General features: G+C 46.6%; 1 protein-coding gene across 1 annotated transcript in view; it reads left to right on the top strand.

The window, feature by feature from the left end:
- Positions 1-18,159, top strand: part of COG5 (component of oligomeric golgi complex 5) — a 1,467,851-nt gene that overhangs the window by 803,184 nt on the left and 646,508 nt on the right. The window contains exons 8-10 of the mRNA XM_078680311.1: positions 3,776-3,935; positions 9,261-9,373; positions 9,460-9,537. Of these exons, the coding sequence (XP_078536437.1) occupies positions 3,776-3,935; positions 9,261-9,373; positions 9,460-9,537 (351 nt within the window). The remainder of the gene's footprint in view (positions 1-3,775; positions 3,936-9,260; positions 9,374-9,459; positions 9,538-18,159) is intronic.

Consider the following 18,159-nt stretch of genomic DNA (forward strand, 5'->3'; position numbering starts at 1 on the left):
CTAATGTTTCAGCCTCTTTCCTGGATTTTGGTGAGAGGGACTCTGAGGTTGTTGTGCCTCATGGCCTCCTGCTTCCTTCTTGGGACACTTTCCTGTTTTCATATGAGGGCTCTGCAGTGGGATCTGAAGTTCCAGTGGGCACAGCAACAGGCTAATCTCTCTGACCTGGTCCAGATCTTGGAGGGAACTACAAAAATCCTGCAGTGGTGGATGTGAACCACAGTTGGGTCAGCTGCAGACCCCTCTATCTACCACAACCAGAGCTGACTGTAGTGACAAAGGTGTTACTCCTGGCCTGGAGCATCCCTCTGGGAGAGGTGGAGATCAGAGGGCTCTGGTCTCCAGCAGAGGCCAGGCTTCACATCAACCTCTTGGAACTCTGGGAAATATGGTTGGCATTGAAAACCTTTTCTCCTTTGATCAAGGGAAGGCTAGTGCTGATGTTTATGGACACCAACACCATCATGTGGTACTGCAACAAACGGAGTGGTGGGGTCGTGGACCCTTGGTCAAAAGGACCTGTGCCTCTGGACATGGCTGCGACTTCCGGGCATTTCCCTGGTGGTTTAACACTGCCAGGCTCTCTGAACACCAAGACAAATGAACTCAACTGTCAATGCCTAGCGGATCATGAATGGTGTCTTCCACCAGAGGTGGAGCAAGGTCTCTTTCTAGAGTAGGGAGAGAGCCTTGGTTAGATCTGTTTGCCATCACCGAGAATGCACATTATCAGCAGTTGTACGCACTGGAGTTTCCAAGGCAGTTCTTGCTCCAAGAAGCTTTTCGTCTTGAGTGGAACTCCTCCTGCACCCTTCTGTGCTGATGCCACTCCTGCCCAGAGTTATCTAGAAGATCAGTAATGACCGGGCCCAAATCATTCTTGTGGTTCCGTATTGGGCACAACGAGTATGGTATCCTGGGCTTTTGAGCATGACCCTGAGTCCTCCTTTCAGGCAGCCCCTTCGGGAGGATCTTCTGTCACATCAACAGGGCAAGGTTCCGCACTCAAAATTGCGCACGCTCCGTCTTCATGCTTGGAAATTGAGTGGCAACAGTTAACAGCTCTCTACCTTCCTCCCGAAGTCTGTGATGGTACCTTGGCAGTCAGGCACCCATCCACGAATACGGTACATGCCCGCCGTTGGGTTCAAGCTTGTTGCATGTGTGCATTCTACGATATCGGTCCTCTTTCTGCACCCTTATCCCAAGTTCATATGTTTGTTCTTCCTCTGGCCCAGCAAGGCTCTGCTCTGGGCACTGTTAAAGGTTACTTATCTTACATTTTGGTATTCTTGAGGTTGCCCGATGAACATTCCTTATTTAAGTCACTTGTTGTGACTAGATTCCTCAAAGGCCTTCAACACATGGTTCCTCCCAGGCCGTTTAGCATGTCCCAATGGGATCTTAATTTTGTCCTCACTTTCCTCATGTGCGCACCATTGGAGTCGCTGCCCACTTCACCTGCTTACCATCAAGACTGCTTTTCTGGTGGCCATAATATCTGCAAGGAGGTCAGTCAACTGTAGGCGCTTTCTGTGCAGCCTCCTTACACCAACTTTTACCCAGACAAGCTGGTTCTGCTGCCCTGTGCCTCATTTTTTTCCAAAGGCTGTGGCACCTATTTATGTAGATCACACCATCATCTTGCATACCTTTTTGTTCCTCCTCAACCTTCTAAAGCAGAGGAGAGACTCGCATTGTCTGGACCCAAAAAGAACGTTGCTGTTCTATGTTGATTGCACAAAGAGTTTCGGTTTGATGATGAACTCTTTGTGGGGTATGTTGGTGCTAAGAAATGGCTATGCAGAAGAGGACCATCTCATGATGGATAGTACTTTGCATAAATATCTGATATGCACTGGCCAAAAAGCAACCCCCTGAAGCTTGTGTGCACATTCTACTGCAGCGAAGGCTGTGACCACTGTGTTAGCTCGGGTAATCCCGGTCCTGGACATTTGTCAGGCAACAACATGGGCATCTTTGTACTCATTCACCAAACACTACTGCCTGATGGTCAGATCCGTTGTGACAGGTGCTTTACACGCTCGGTTCTAGGGGACTTTTTGATTTAATCTGTGTCGCAGGCCCACCTCCGGGAAGGTATTGCTTGAGTATCTATTCTAAGGTAAGGAATCTGCGGCTAGAAGTCTCTATTACATGAACAAGTTACTTACCTTCAGCAACGCTTTATAGAGGCTCAATTGAGCTGCAAATTCCTTATCGACCCTCCCATTCTCCCCTCTCTGCAAACTGATTTTTACAGGGTCCCCCTTCTAAGGGCCTAAGGCATACACACCAGTGTGTCAGCATTCTTTGTGGCTCTGCGCTTCTGGCTTCTGGTGTGGAAAGTCGCAAAAAGAAACTGACATCAGCTTGCTGAGGTGGTACCTATATAGGCACCACGCACATCACGGCTGGTGCAGAGCTGGATGATGCAACCTACCAGGGTACTGCTTGAACATTTTTGGATCCAATCTGACACCTGGGGAATGTTTTAAGTTACGGAATATCCCACTTTTCTCCAATCACTCGCAGCTTGCCTACGACTGCGTTGGATGCATTGATTCCCGACTTTTTTTAAATAAAGTGCATACAACAGCATTTACAGAAGTTCATGAGCTGTACCATCTGAAAATGCACAGAATATTTAACCCTCTCTGTTACATTTGTTGTTATCTATCTCCCTGCTGCTCTTTGCAAGTGGCTGCACTCCTTTCCTTCACTAATCAGTTTAACCCTGCACCTCGTTACTCTAACTGGAAGTGATGTTTTGCTTTGCTGATAGCGTAATACCACAGCCCTTTTCTCCTTTATACCAGTCCTTCCTTTTGAAGTTGACATTTTTAAGTCTCTGCTACACACAGCTTTAACTGTAAGTTGGCAAGACCTAGTGTTTCCAAAACATTACATATACATAGATTGGGCTTTGAGTCTGCCCGTTGCTTATGATTGGTTGACTTTGTTGTCTGTCTCACTTCCCTCTCAGTCTTGCTTCCCACCGCCCATTTGTTCCCCATTTCACCCTTCCCACGCAGCATCCTCACCCTAGCCCCTACCGTATGTCTTATCTACCCCTTCCACTCCTCCCCCCCCCCCCACACACACACTATTTAGTGCCCACTGCTGTATTGGTGGTGGGTATTTAAAAATGTTGTTTGAACATTTCAAGATGTTCACCCATGTGTGTAGCAATGCAGGGGGAAGGCGCATACGAATCATTGTTTTTTTATGGTAACATGTCATTCAGCGATGGCTGTCACAGATGGACCTGCAGCCACAGTGGCCATTTTTGAATGAGATGTCTTAAAATAAATCTAAATGCATTCAGACATAGCCACCTCCGATGCATTATCCATCTTTGAACTCCACTTGTTTAAATTTTAGAAATGTGTTCTGAGTGCTGTGAATGCGCACACATCTGTGTCAGCCATCATTTAATCCATTTAGTCATGTTTTAAAATCCGTTCAAAAAATGTTCCTTTGACAATGCTTGTAATTATTTTTTTACTAATCTTGTTGTGAAAGTCGAAATTCCACGAGACATTCACTCTTTTTTTCCTTTTGCTTATGAGGATTTACAGTTTTCCCCAAAACCTTGTACAGGTTTTAGATCTCAGGAGAGCCACAGATGGATATCACCTATCCTATTCCTAAAGTAGGGGCAGAAACCTTCTGGTTGTAGAAATGTTCACTGTGTGATTCCGCCTCATCCAAAACCATGTTACCATATTTTAAAATGTCACTATCTAAATCAGAATGTCCTTTCCTTTCACAGAATCCAACCCAGGTGGGCACAGCACTGCAGGTGTTTTATAACCTGGGGAGTTTGAAGGATACCGTAAATAACGTTGTGGATGGGTACTGTGCAACTCTTGAAGAAAATATTAGCAGCGCCCTGGACATCAAAATCCTGACTCAACCTTTACAGACAAGAGGTACAGCTTCGATTTCTTGCATCTTGTTGCACTAAGGCTTCTGTTTCTCTGTAAAGCCGGAAGCATGTATACTTTGTTCAGAACATGTAAAACCATAAATAATTTGACTGTATGTATCGCCAGTCCTAGAAGCAGGATCTTGTCGCCTTCTTGTCTGTAGCTCTGTGTGCTTACTCACTGCGGGAATAATTTGACACGGAGACCGACATTCAGTGATTCAGGAGACTCACTTCAAACACATACATTACAGGTTTTAAAATCATTATCAATTATTAGGCAATCGTGTCAGCGCAAACAGTTGCTCATAACGTGTTCCTTCGTAAGTGAATCGTAGAGCTCAGTACATGTTGTCACGTCGCTGCCTTTCACTCAGCCTTCTAGTGCTTTAAAGAGACATTCACCATATGCTCTCAAGATTCCAGAGACTCATTCGGACATTTCTTGTTGGAATTCTCATTCACTCTTTGTAAAGATTTTAAATAATCAATCAATAAACATTGACTTACTTACTTACTTACTTGTGGGAATTCTCAGCGAGCAAACCCTTGTATTAAAACACTTCTTTGTGTAATTACATGTGCTGTGTTTTGTCTAGAGTAAGTATAAATGACACCCCTCCCGGCTGAAGGCAAACTCACTAAAATGGCTGCCCCAAGGGCTCTTCTGCATGGTGCATGGGAGATCATTGCACAGTAACTCCGTGTCACTGTTCGTGGTCATCGCCCATCACTCGGTTACACCCTCTTTTGAGAGGGGTGCTGTTGGCTGCTCACTCGTGCTGCAGTCACTGCTGCTGCCAGAGCGCTGGGTGCTGGAGTCCGTCAGGAGCCAAGCTTCATCTTTCCCATGCCATCTTCATGAACCAACACAGCTTTTCATTGTCAAGGGCTCGCTCATTCAGTCAGTCGAGAAACTTTATTTCGCATCGAGGGAAAATGTACAATAATAAATATTTAAAGTAGAACATTCAAAAACAAGCTTTCATAAAATGTATAAAATCCACTGTATTGTAAAAAAAATTTATCGGTGACAAGCCGTCATCAGTACATACAGACTATGAGGACCATAAGTATATTTCGACAGGCTCCATCTCCTGCGGGTTCAATAGTGTAGTTTTAATCCGCGTCTGTGCCCTATAATATCTCTACTCACAGTTAATAACGCACAAGCCCTGAACATAAACTTTTAGCCAAACAAATAAAACCAGGAACAAAGATCTTAACCATAATCACCACTATTAAAAAGTGCCCTGGGGTTTAAAAACTGCCCAGCTCAATAAAGTTTATCCTACAGGTTGTAGGCATCAGTCCCAATCCTCTTGGCACGTAAGGGTCAGAAATCGCATTCATTATGCAACAGGGTTGATTACTATGGAAAAGGTTGCGTGGGTGCTTGCCTCTTGGCATCGCTACTTAGCCCAGACCCCATTGGAACAGCTCACACGGCATAGGAAGCAACTTCTCACAGCTGAGCCCATTCCTTTTTCAGTTGCCATTCATTATATCCTTCTGGGCTCCAATGCGGCTCACTCTCTCACTGCTAGGGTGTTGTGTCAGAGGAAGAAGGACTTCACCTGAACATAAGACACATTTGTTCACAGTCTTGGTGACCCAGTTCATGAACCGGGGTGGCAGAGAACCTGAGCCTCAATGGTCTCTGCAGTGGGGGGCTAATAGAAGGGTCAGGGGGCTATGCCATCCACCTAGCGCCCAATAACTTCTAGATAAGTATCTCTGGCCCTGAAAGGACGGTCTGAATCTGCAAGTTCCATGCTGGACTGGGCCTTGCATTCAATTCTCTCCCAGTAGGCGGAAGGCTTTTGCTGCAGCCGGCGAGGTCCTTAGTGTGGGAAGAAGCAAAGAGAAGCTCTTCATTTGAGCTAAAAAACAAAATCGTTTATAAAATTCATCAAATTATGCAACTTGTGGCAAATATGGTAAATCCAAAATTATTTGGTAAGGGCGCCAGCCAGGGAAATTGCATAAATCCACTGGCTCTCACTGTTGTCCATTGTTTTATCAGAAATTTGTTCTTGAAAGGTAAACTTAAATATTCGGATTTAAACAGGCCTAATGCTAGCTGGACTGGGAAAAAAACTGTTTTTTAAACTGGCTGCCTGAAGAGGAGAGGTGTGGCGCCGCGGCCAGGGCGACTGACGCGGGAATCTGGGGATCACGGTTCGATCCCCAGCGCAAGCGGCAGATTAACCCAGCACCATGTGACTCTGGGCAATAGCTTGCTTAATCTTCCCAACGGCCCCCAGCGCCTAGAGACCCTTATGGGTGATTGTTCACGCTTTACTAATGTGGATTATTATTATTAAGATAAGCATGTAAAAATATAATATGAAGAATATAATGAGTAAAAGGTGTAAATGTGTTCCATATTAGCATCTCTGGGTTATGGTGACATTTGGTGCAAATCTGTCCATGATTAAAATAAAAAAGCCCTTACAATAAAAGTGCAGCTGATACATAACTACTCAGTGGCGACTGTATGTATGTGTGTGTATAACAGCTGGTGCAGATGTAGGAAACAAACTGAGTGTCCCCAATATTTTTCCCAACTATGAAGAACTGCTGCACTCGGTGAACTTGAATTGTAGAGATTTATTTGAGCACAAATCACAGTTTGTGCTTGAATGAATCTCTACAATTCTAGTTCACCGAGTGCAGCCGTTCTTTGTTGCTGAAGATTATATATATATATCCACACACACACTCACACACTGGTCAGCGTTGGGTGAAAATGTCAGTTCAAACGATACATTTAAAACTCTAAAAAACACTGAAATTATTCACCAGTTATAGTTAACTCAAGGAGCTATCACTCGCACCCCCACCATGCACAGTGTTGTCATCAATTATGTAATTTCAGATGTCGTCAATGATGTTATCAATGGTTAATAGAAAATGTCATGAGTGATGTAATATGTGAGGTCTCATCTTTGCTGAATTTCTACAGAATTTTTGTAATGTAAAGTACATTTTTACTACCCTACCCAATAGGCGTAATCCATACCGGGGTTGTCCAATCCCACACCATGCACAGAATCCCCTGCGGGTGGCCGAACCCCACTGCTGGACAACCCCCCCCACGGTTGTGCAACAACCGATGGACACCCAAACAATGTTTTTTTGTCCCACAGTAATATTGCAGTAGTCCCTTGAATTTCTGCCCCGAGTGCAGCAAGTCTGCAGCACTGCAAAAAAAAATAATCACTTTGACCTTCAGGACCCCAGGGCGTCAGGGTACCCCTCCCCTCCTCCCTTATTATTATTTTTTTTCAGGACATGGGGACTGAGTCCCTGTGTCCTAAAATGGAAGTCGCAGCATTTCTCTTCCTGTAGCAGCCAGTCAATCACAGCCCTTAGTCCCGGGGACAGGTCTCAGTCTTGCAGATCCAGCCAAATCAGTATATTTCATCTGCCATTTAGTACATTGGTACTCCCTTGGTAGTACCGTATTGATAGATAGCTATAAATGTGGAGACTTTTTTTCTCACAAGCGGCTGAACAAATTTGCACCAAATGACGAAAAGCACAGTTTCTAGGTAACGATCTAGCTTGCTGACAAATTTAGTGCAATTCTGTTAAGCCGTTTTGGCTGTAGAGTGTCTAAAGTGCTGAACAGGATGACATTTTTTTGTTGATAGTTCTGTGAAGTTTGGTCAAACGACGCCAAAGCTATTAGCAAACAAAAAAGATCAATTTCCTATGTAAACACGGTCCTAACTATAGATGTACAGTGGTGATATATATCTTTGCTTCATTTCACAAATAACTGAAATTGTTTTGACTGGTTGACTACTGTCCCTAAGGAATCTTTTGTCGACTTAGGCACCAAATACTGCCTTTAGGTCCTGAGTGTGTCAACATCGGGTCAAATATCATCTTCCCAGGAGTTCATCTATTACCATTCTCTGGGTCTGCTCCCTTCAGGCCGGTCTATGATGCTTGTACTTCTGCCAAAGCTGAGTAATATAGCCACACCAGAGCTCCAGGTCATAGTAGTCTCCTTGGATGCTAGCAAGTACCAATCTGTGTTTGATTTCTTTTCATTGGACCATAACCAGCACATATTGTATGTAGACACAGCAGCTGCAGTGGATGATGGAGGAAGGCGGTGGCAGTATAAAGTGGTTGCATGCCAAAAGCTAGTGTGTTGTTGTCAGAAAAGCCGAATTTTATTTTATTGGGATACTTTTGGTTGGGAAAACGATGATTGTTAATGCCTCAGTGGGAGTATCTCAGGAATTCAGTCTTTTGTTGTGTGTTTGTAATTGGTTTTTTTTTTTAATTGCTGATCTCGTTGAGAATGTGTAATAAGGGTTTTTTAGGATGTTCATTTATTTAAATGCGATGTTTGGTGTTTCTGGGTGTACTTTTATAACGGCTTCTAAACAAAATGTTCCTTTTAAGTAATCATCTCCTTCCAGAAGAAAATCACTTAAAAACTTGACAAATAAAATCACATGAGCTCGTGGCCACACATGCGAATTAACAAAGTGTGCCACCTTCAGAGAACTAAAATTAGAGATAATTTGCATTGTTTTTACTTAAGAACCATCTGCATCTAGAATTAAGGAATGCAGATTGTTCCTTTTTTAAGCCAAACCTGTTCTCAAGACTGAGACAAGCAAACGGGGAAGAATATTTGAGCCAACAATAGAAGTTGCTCCTTGTTTGTTTACACAATTTCATGGAGCGCTACAATTCCTTTTGGCCGCGTCAGACCACTTTGAGACACAGTAAGCATGCAGAAATGCCAAAATAAGGCATGTTTTGGACAACCACAGTGAAAAGAGCGAGCTTAGTATATCCGAGGTGAGAACTGGGAAGGGCCGCATAGTTCCAAGTGGGCCCCAGACCTAAAATGGTGACACCAAAAAGGCTTCAGACAGTCAAAACCAACAGGTAGGGTGGCTTGGTTGCTAACAAGGTCACACTCCTGGAAGGATGGGCTGTGGTCTGTGGGTCCACATCCTGGTACCCTGCGCCTTCTGGTTATGGATCAAGCCATTGTGAGACTGTGCCCATTTTTTAGCATGGTTAAGTCCCTATGTGGGTTATTTGTATGAACCAGTCCTTTCTGCTATGTTTTGCTTCATTTGTTGCTTTCAGCGAAAAAAAAGGCTTCAGTGCAACTCCTGAAACACTTAAGCCAGCCTTGTTAAAAAGTATAAATATTGAAAAAGTGCTAATCTAATATTCAATTAATTTACTTCCCTAAAAATAAGGGTCATAGAACTTGGTATGTGCATCTTTTCATAGCAGTTCCAAACTTGCTGATTTCAAACCCTTCTTGTGTCTTACAACTGTGCAGGAGGTCCTGGGCGAGCGGCAATGCCCACTCCAGGAAACAGCGCAGCATTCCGTGCTGCCCTGTGGACCAACATGGAGAAACTCATGGACCAGATCTGTGCGGCTTGTGTGCAGGTACAGCTTATCCTGGCTTCAAGGGTAATGTGGTTACTCGCCTTCAAGTACTCAAGTATACCCACTGTCTACTTGTCATGTTTCAGGTGCAACATCTCCAGAAGGTGCTAATTAAGAAGAGGGATCCTGTCACACATGTGTGCTTCATTGATGAAATAGCGAAGGTAAAAGCACTATTCTACATACTTTGACCGTTAGTTTTGAAGAATCAACGCCAATGTAAGTTCGCTTTGTTTGAGATTTGTTAAAGTTGTAATCATCCAGTAAGCTTATCTATTCTAGCCTTTGCGATCTGGTGAGATCGTTTGATCCTCTTTATTCTTAGGGTCAAGAGAATGCAGGTTCTCAGTAGTTTTTAGGTCGAGGGACCTATAAGCTGCGAAGCAGCTTCCGGTCCGGAGGTCTTATGTTTTGGAGTAGGGCACTTTAGACCCGCCTCTAAGCTCCGTTCGCTTCCATTGGCTGGCTTCCTAAACGGAGGCCAGCCATTGGAAGAGATGGGAGTCACTCCAATCAAGCCCCGTCTTTTTCGGATTTGGGGGCGTAAGTTTTGCTGTTCTTTAGACAGTGACGTCGTCCGTCACTCAGGACAGCAAAACACGCCCCCAAATCCGAAAAATGTCGGAAGCTTGAGGCCGCCATTTTGCTGCTGGTAAGGTAGGCTGCTCTCGCTTTCCTCGTTTCTTTTCCCCACTGTTCCATTGATTTTCCTTTGTCTCCTTCTTGCTATTTCCCTGCAGACTCCCACCTCCCTACTCCCTTTCGCTCTCACCCGTCCTCCCAGTCCGTAGCTCCCTGCTCCGGCAGGCTCCCTCTCGGCGCTACTAGTCCTGCCCGCTCCTCTCCCCTGTAACCTCCCACCTCTCTGCACTCTCACTCCCAGCTCGCATCCATCCAGTCTCCCTCCTCCCTCTACCCTCCCGTCCCCAGCAGTCTCTCAGAGCGCTTCTGGCAACGAGTGATTACTGCTGCTAAGGAAGTGCTTCTTGTTATCTCGGCGCTTCTCGTCCTGCGCGCTCCAGAGTGGTCTCCCCCCTTCCCCTGTCTTTGCTCACCTCTGCACTGGTGGGAGAGTGGTCTCCCCACCGCCTTTTCTCACCTCAGCACACGGCAGGAGAGTTTATCCGGGTCTCGCTCTCCCCTGGCTCCTCCCACTCTCTCGGTGCCGGTCTCTCTGTTTCTCCCCTGCCCGCTCCCTCCCCGTTACTCCGAGTAGTGAGAGTGTGACTACTTTTCCTTGGCTTTGTGAATATGTATGATACGACCCTCCCCCTCACACACATCCCTTAGTTCTAAGTGATACCGCTTCACCTGCAGGGACTCCCTATTCCCCCAGCCTTCGATTCAGCTGAAAGTGTTGATCTCCAAGGTTTGCAGCGCCTTGAAGCCTGTGGGAGCACAAGCAGAAGAGGCCGCGGCTCGGGAAGCATTGGCCGCCGCAGGTCCCTGAGACTCCGGGGTCGGAGCGCATGATGCAGCAGCTAGCGCTTTGAAGCCGGTGATGCCTAGAGCTCACTTCAAGCAGGGAGCACGAGCCGCTGCAGCTCCTTGAAGCCCTTGCAGCCTATAAAACATAAGCCGCGGCAGCTTCTTGAAGCAGCTTGCGGGCGAGAGGCAGGGCTGGCGTTTGTCGTGGGCGAGTTCAGTTCAGGCCCAGGGCGCCAATGTTCAGAGGGGCGCACGGTCCTGTAGACAGCAGCGTCCCTTTGACTAGACTCAAATTATTCCGACTAATCTGCTTTTCGTCATTTTTAGTTGCAGCAGGTGCCGTTTTATACCTGCTTACACCCCCCCTCCTTTCCCTTCCCATCTCCTTTTCATCTCTCTGGCCACACACCAACACCGGCCTGTCACACCACCAACAACTTGGCACAAGTGTGATCGACCTCTGCTGTGAATGAATACGGGAATGTTTGGGAGTGGCGAGAAGTTTGTGCTTAGAGGCCAGTCAGTCACTGCCGAGATGTGTGACTGACCTGTGAACACACAATGCACCGCCTTCTGCTTCGTTTTATTCACCAGCTGTCACGAGAGCGACACATTTCTATCAGCCCCGGGCCCTCCCTATCCAAGCAAAGGCCGCTCTGGCTCCTAGCACCAAGCAGGGAGAGCCCGTCGCTAAAGCTCCTTCCAACCGGTGCTGCTGAAATAGCCCAGGCCACTGAGGCTCCTCGAAGATCGTGCACAGGCCGCGCAGCTCGTTCAAGCCTATGCTGACCCGAGGGCACAGACAGTACAGCGCCTTAAAGCCAGACAGAGAACACAGGCAGCTGCTACTCATTGAATCCATTACTGCCTATTACTCAAATCGCCTGCCACCGCCGGGCAGCACAGGTCGCTGAAGCCCCTTGAAGCCCTTGCTACCAGGAGAGCACAAACCACTACAGCTCATTGAAGCCCTTGCTGTCTAAAGTGCCTTGCCCCCATGGTTCGTCCCTATAAGCCCACACGTCTACTGCGGTCGGACCAAAGACATCTCTTGCAGTCAACCAGAGTAAAGAGAGCTCGCTCTGGGGGGAGGCGGTTCTCAGTGCAAGTGGCGGCACTGTGGAACTCCCTTCCTTTTAAGATCCGTTCAGAGCCTAAGATCCTACCCTTTAGGAAACTTCTGAAGACCTATTTGTTTCCAGTGTAGTGATAAAGTGCGCTTCTTCTTGTTCTGTACGGCGCCGGGATGCCCCTGGGTAACTGAGCGCATTATAAATTTTATATAATAATAATAATAAAGTGCTTTCCCGCCTAGAAATTGCCCGCCCCGGCCGGACAGCACAGGCCATGCAGCTCCTTGAAGCCCTTGCTACCAGGAGGCCACACACGATTACAGCTCGTTGAAGCCCTGCCTGCCTAGATAATTTTTGCTCTGAAACCCCTTCTAGCTCCTACTACATAACAGCACAGGCTTCTGTGACACTCCAAAGCCGCGCTGCCTAGGAAGCAGAGACCACGCAAAGTGCTCAAGATGCTGCAGCTCCTTGAAGCCCTTGCTACCAGGAGGGCACACACGATTACAGCTCATTGAAGCCCTGCCTGCCTAGGTGATTTTTGGTCTGAAACCCCTTCTAGCCCTTATGGCAGAAACAGCACAGGCCTCTGTGACACTTCAAAGCCGCGCTGCCTGCCTAGGAAGCAAAGGCCGCGCAAAGAGCTCAAGATGCTGCAGCTCCTTGAAGCCCTTGCTACTAGGAGGGCACACACGATTATAGCTCATTGAAGCCCTGCCTGCCTAGATCATTTTTGCTCTGAAACTACTTCTAGCTCCTACTGCAGAAACAGCACAGGCCTCTGTAAAACTTGAAAGCCGCGCTGCCTAGGAAGCAAAGACCAGCAAAGAGCTCGAGATGCTGCAGCTCCTTGAAGCCAGGTGCCTAGAGAACATAGGTCTGCAGGACAACGTGTGGCTTAGAGCACACAGGACATCTGCGGTCTTTGAGGGCCCAGCTGCCTAGTGAGCACGGGTTGCAGCAGCTCATTGAGGCCTGTGCTTCTCATTGACGCCGGTTGCCGCCTACTAAATCAGGCCCCATAGCTCTTTGAAGCCCCTGCTGCCTAGAGAGCTTCAGACCGTCGCATCCCATTGTAAATTGAAGCTGCTGCCACGCCCGGAAGGCCACTCCTCCCGGGGCCCAGTGAATAAATGCAGGCCGCGGCAGCACTTTGAAGCAGACACTGCCTGCCTACACGCTCTCACACTCTCACACTCTCTCTCTCACACACACTCTCTCTCACACACACTCTCTACTACTCAACATTACTCACTCATAATAAGTCACGCTATACTACTCACTGTTTACTACTGAAACTAAAAATACACTTTGTATATGTAAGGGTGTGGCTGTGCATGTAAATGTGTGTGGCTCTAGGACTCTTTACTGCTCACTCTCTCACTATTCAATACTCACTCTTTCACTTTTTACTGCTCGCTCTCTAATACTCTCTTTACTAATAACTCTCTCCTACTCACTATCAACTACTCACTCTACTACTCTACTACTTACTCTGTGTGTGGGTGCTAATGCAATAGGTCTTGCATCTGCAAGCAATTAAGCTATTGGCATTATAAATGACAATGCCATTTATTTATGATTTAAAAAAAAAAAAAAAGAAATGTCATGAGCAATGCCAATAGCTCTACCTTTAATAATGCAGAGACCATTGCATTGTAAATGCTTGTTTATTCTCTGTCAAAGCAGCTCTGATGTGTAAATCGTAGCAAGTGAGGTGATCTTCTGGAATAAAAATGTGGATTGAAACACATACGTTTAGTTTGTTACTAAATCAATATACGGTTCAAAGTATCAAAGTTGTCCCTGATGTTTGACACCTTTATTACTTCATCCTTCTTGCTGCAGTCTCCAGCCACTTCCTTTCCCCTTCCTCTTCTGTCTCTTACCCTCCACAGGCACAGACTTGCGTTTCTGGTGGAGGGCCCTCCCAGATCCCAGGTCAGCCGCTTCTGCTCTCCTGTACCCCAATGCAGTTTATGTGCAGTGCCACCACGGTAATGCAGGCAAACTTGGGAGGGATTGTTTGTTTTGCCTCTCGTTACCACGGGAAACGGATGGGACATCTTCCATGAATTCTATACATTCACTGAGAACATGAAGGGTAATGTGAATTGAAAGTTAGAATTAGTTATAACACTTTAATGCATGTTTAAAGCAGTGAAATTCACTTAAAAGCATTATGAAAGTAGTTATGGTTACGAATTAAAAGTGAAAAATCCAATTTTCAGAATTCCAAGTTCTGGTTAGCGTGATAATAGCCACATTCTTTTTGGTGGATTCGTATGAGAAGATTCACGTTTGTTTGCACCATTTGCCTGCACAGCATTCTTGCAGTGTGTTATTTATGTAATTGGAGCTCTGTGATGTGAACGGTAGAGTGTCTAGAACATTCTTAACAATAAGGTGCATTCGGGGTGCCTACACAAACATTTGTGATTTCAGGTTGTAGAAGCTGATTGCCTGCCCCTCGCTGGATGTATGCATGGAGAAATGAGGGTGCAACGTAGACCATGCAGATTTTGGTTGCTTTCGGATTTATTGTGTCCTTCGTGCGCCCCGCTTTACAGAGCTACGACATGAAACAGTTGCAAGTGCCTCCCTGAAGGGCACAGACAGTACATGGCCTCTTCCAATATGGAGTCCGAGACAGACAGCCCTGCGTGTTTCCGCCTGCTAGCCCGCGCCGCTGCAGAGGGCGCGTCCCGCGAGCACCTCTGAAGAACGCCCCAGTGAGAGAGGCGCCCGCCGCATGGAGCAGGCAGGGGAGGTCGTCAGACCCCGGCCGAGGACCACCCCGCGTGGACCAGGCATGTATGAAGACAGCCAGGCCAGGGTCCTGCGTTCTCTTGGAGGCGACGACAGGGCCGGCTCTAGGCTCACGGAGGCCCTGAGCAGGGAGTGTAGGTAGGGGGCCCGAGGCCGCCAAATCCCTGCCAGGGGCCGCCACGCAAATATGTATCTAAGGATATATATTGGCGTGGCGGCCCCTGGGGTTTGGCGGCCCTGTGCAGGTGCACAGCTTGCACATGCGGCCCTGGCGACGAACGCTACTTGAGGAATCCGGGGTCTTCTCAGGCCCTGAAGAGGTTTACTCCTATTCTAGCGGAGGCAGCGGTGGGAAATACAACTGCACGCTGGGAACGTACAAAGAATAGGGCTAGAAGAATCCCTGCTATAAATAGACCTTTGTGACAATTGCGTTTATCTCCTCATGCCACCAAATTCAAAATTGTCACTGTAAGCAGGTGAAGCAATTAGCGATGTTCGCGGTTAATCTCCAGGGAGCATACATTCTATGTGTTTTCTCTATATTTCCTGATATTGTTATTCTTACAGGTGTGAAGTATATTCTTTTTTTCCTTTTATCCCGCTCATAAAAATAACCACGCAGCCCCCCTGATTTGTATACAGTGACCCATATTTGATATCTATTCTGGTCCATTCATTTGCATTGTTTTCTCGCCTTTCCTGAATCCATTTGATTAATTTCCTCCTCCTAGAGGACGGGCTGTAATCAATGCAGCCCGCACAGGCTTGTAGGTAACCATGCATGCAGCAGTGGCACCGAGCGCAGGCCAGTGGATCAGGTTCTTCAGCGTGCTGCTGGCACCCAGGGATGGGAAAGGAGCCCAGTACTGAAATAAATGCTCCATCAGCCATAGTTTCAGCAAATATTCTTTGCACTTTTGTCTTGGGGCATAGGGTTCAAACAGAGTGATTGGCATCTTAATGTATTCCAAGATAAGTGCAGTAAAACGCCTCCTATTTTTTTATTACAACCCTAGTATTAGTCCTTCTGGTGACCTCACTGAGCCATTGCGCATTTAACTGAACCCATACAAGTGCCCAACGTTGCCCTTCGTACACCCCACTGAGCTAATGTAAGTGACTGAGATTCTACTGGAACACGGCTGGGCTGAACTCCTGTTGCCACTGGCTTCACAAGGGTAGACCTCCGATGGAGCTCCTGCTGCCACCCTCTTGAGTGCGATCACTCAACTAAAGGTTTTCAGGAAGGGAGCTCACACAAGGACCCGATTGAGCTCCTGCAAGCACTCAATGCAGCTCAAGCACAGACCTAACTCAGTTCCTGCAGGAACCCATCTAAGCAAATACAAGGACAAATCTGAGCTCCTGCAGGCAACAAAAGCAGCTCCTGCAGGGTCCCAATTGAGATTCTTCTGGAATCCCACTATTCTTCTTCCGCCCGAAGTAAACATGCCCGGGCCCTAACAGAGGGCACCTGCAGTGATCCACCTTAGCACCAACCGTGACCCAACTGAGCTCTAGCAAAGACCAACCTGAACTCCTGCATGGATCCTACTAATCTCCTTCAAGCATCTCACCGAAGGGAACTCCGGTAGGGACCAATCATAGCGCCTGCTTGGACCTAACAGAGCTGCTTCAGGGAGACTACTAGCCTCCTCCAGGAGCCCTCCGGAGAGCCTGCAGGGATCTCACTAATCTCCTTTGTGGGCTCAGCTGAGCACTTGCAAGGTCCCACCTGAGTTCCTGCAAACAACAAAGACATATTCTGCAGAGACCCATGTGTTTTACTGCAGTGAGCCAATAGTGCTCCCACATAGACCAAACTAAGCTCACCCAAAGAAGGTCCTGTTGGCACCCAAACAAGTGTCTTTAGAAACTCCCACCCTAAGCTTCATGCCCCTGCTCGGCATGCATTCATCTCACCGAGACCTTGCAGACATCAGCGTGGACTGTACTCTGTGTCACAAAGCTGATGGCATTACTTAACTTTACCTGCGTTCTCTTCTTTGTCTTTCTCCTCCTCCTCTCTGTCTTCCTTTTCCTCATAACTCTTCTGTCTCAGTCCCTCTTTTACCCACACGAGAATCCTGATCTATGCCTCCTCCATTCCTTCTTTCTTCGTTCCTCTTTCACTTTTCTCCATTTCTTTTTTTCATTGCCTCTTGTGTGATTCACCGTGACAACGGTTGGAACCTGGAATGTTTATGATTTAGAACCAAAGAGGGCAGACCCTACATTAAAATCCACATGAGGGGGTAATACAGTAATGTTGTAATGTGGTTAAAAAAGGCGGCTGTACCATCATAATAGCAAAACAAACCACTCGATTGCAAACACATACGCTGATGTGACCTACTGATGCTGTTTAATAACAAAATAATAGAAATATCTGAGAGATCATATCAACCAAGTTCGAACCCCCCTCCAGTACCAGTCTGTATGCACACTCCTGTTTAACATGATCCATGACCAACTCTGACTGGGGTGAATGAGGTCACAGATTCAAACAAGATAACAGCTTCCATCATACCCAGTAACATGCATCAAGACATTTCTTCTGACTCTAGCACAAGTCATTGTAGAGCTTCAGAAAGCGTTTCTTCTCCTTGTATTAGTCCACAAGCCCATGTAACTGACAATTGTTACCCCTATCTCCTAAAGAAACCCACCTCTTACACCAAACGTATGCCGCATATCACCCTACTTATGCTTTGCTATACCCTAGTGGAATCCTAGACAGTCCTGGAATTTGTGGCTCACACACCTCACCACAGAACCACCAGATGAGCTTCAGGGCGAAATAGGAACAGAGAATGCACTCTTCACGGTAGTCCGAGTCTTCTCGGACGTAGGCCATCAAGCTACTTGGAGACCTCAAGACCTCTCAGCCGCCTCTGACAATGCAGACCCTAGTCTGATGAACAAGAAGTGTCTGGGAATATATGATACTGCTCAAAATGGATCCAGTGATTTTTCCGGAATCTGTTACTAATCAGAATTGCACCTTCTTATTTTCTCATGAAAAGGAGATCATTCTGTGCACCACTAGCAATCTCTATGCAGTCAGTTCTTTTCAACTTCTATATGTGCCGTTTAGCATGTGATTGCTTTGTAGCAACTTAAGTCTCAAATGTATTGTAACAACACTCAGATCCAACATTGATTTTGAAGAGAAATAACCCGCAGTATAGCAGATACACTACTGAATGAAGCCTGAAAACATCCAAAACTGAGGTGCTTCAATTGTGTGGCGATCAAGACCAAAGGATACCTTTCTCTTGGACTGGCACCCTTCTTTCAAATAAATGGAGTTTCCAGCTTTTCATCCTCCAAACGTTCTGCCGCTGCTTACTACTATCAGTTCAAACTCAGCGGCGTCCCTGTCCTGGCAAGGCTACACCTCTCTAGGCTTGCTTGCCAAAAATATTGATCGAGCACAAAGCCAGGCAGCGAGACTGAGCCCGAAATTAAAACAACAATAAGATATGAATTCCAGTTTAAAAAATGACAGTC

Source organism: Lissotriton helveticus, chromosome 1_1 (assembly GCF_964261635.1).
Source record: "Lissotriton helveticus chromosome 1_1, aLisHel1.1, whole genome shotgun sequence".
NCBI classification, from domain to species: domain Eukaryota; kingdom Metazoa; phylum Chordata; class Amphibia; order Caudata; family Salamandridae; genus Lissotriton; species Lissotriton helveticus.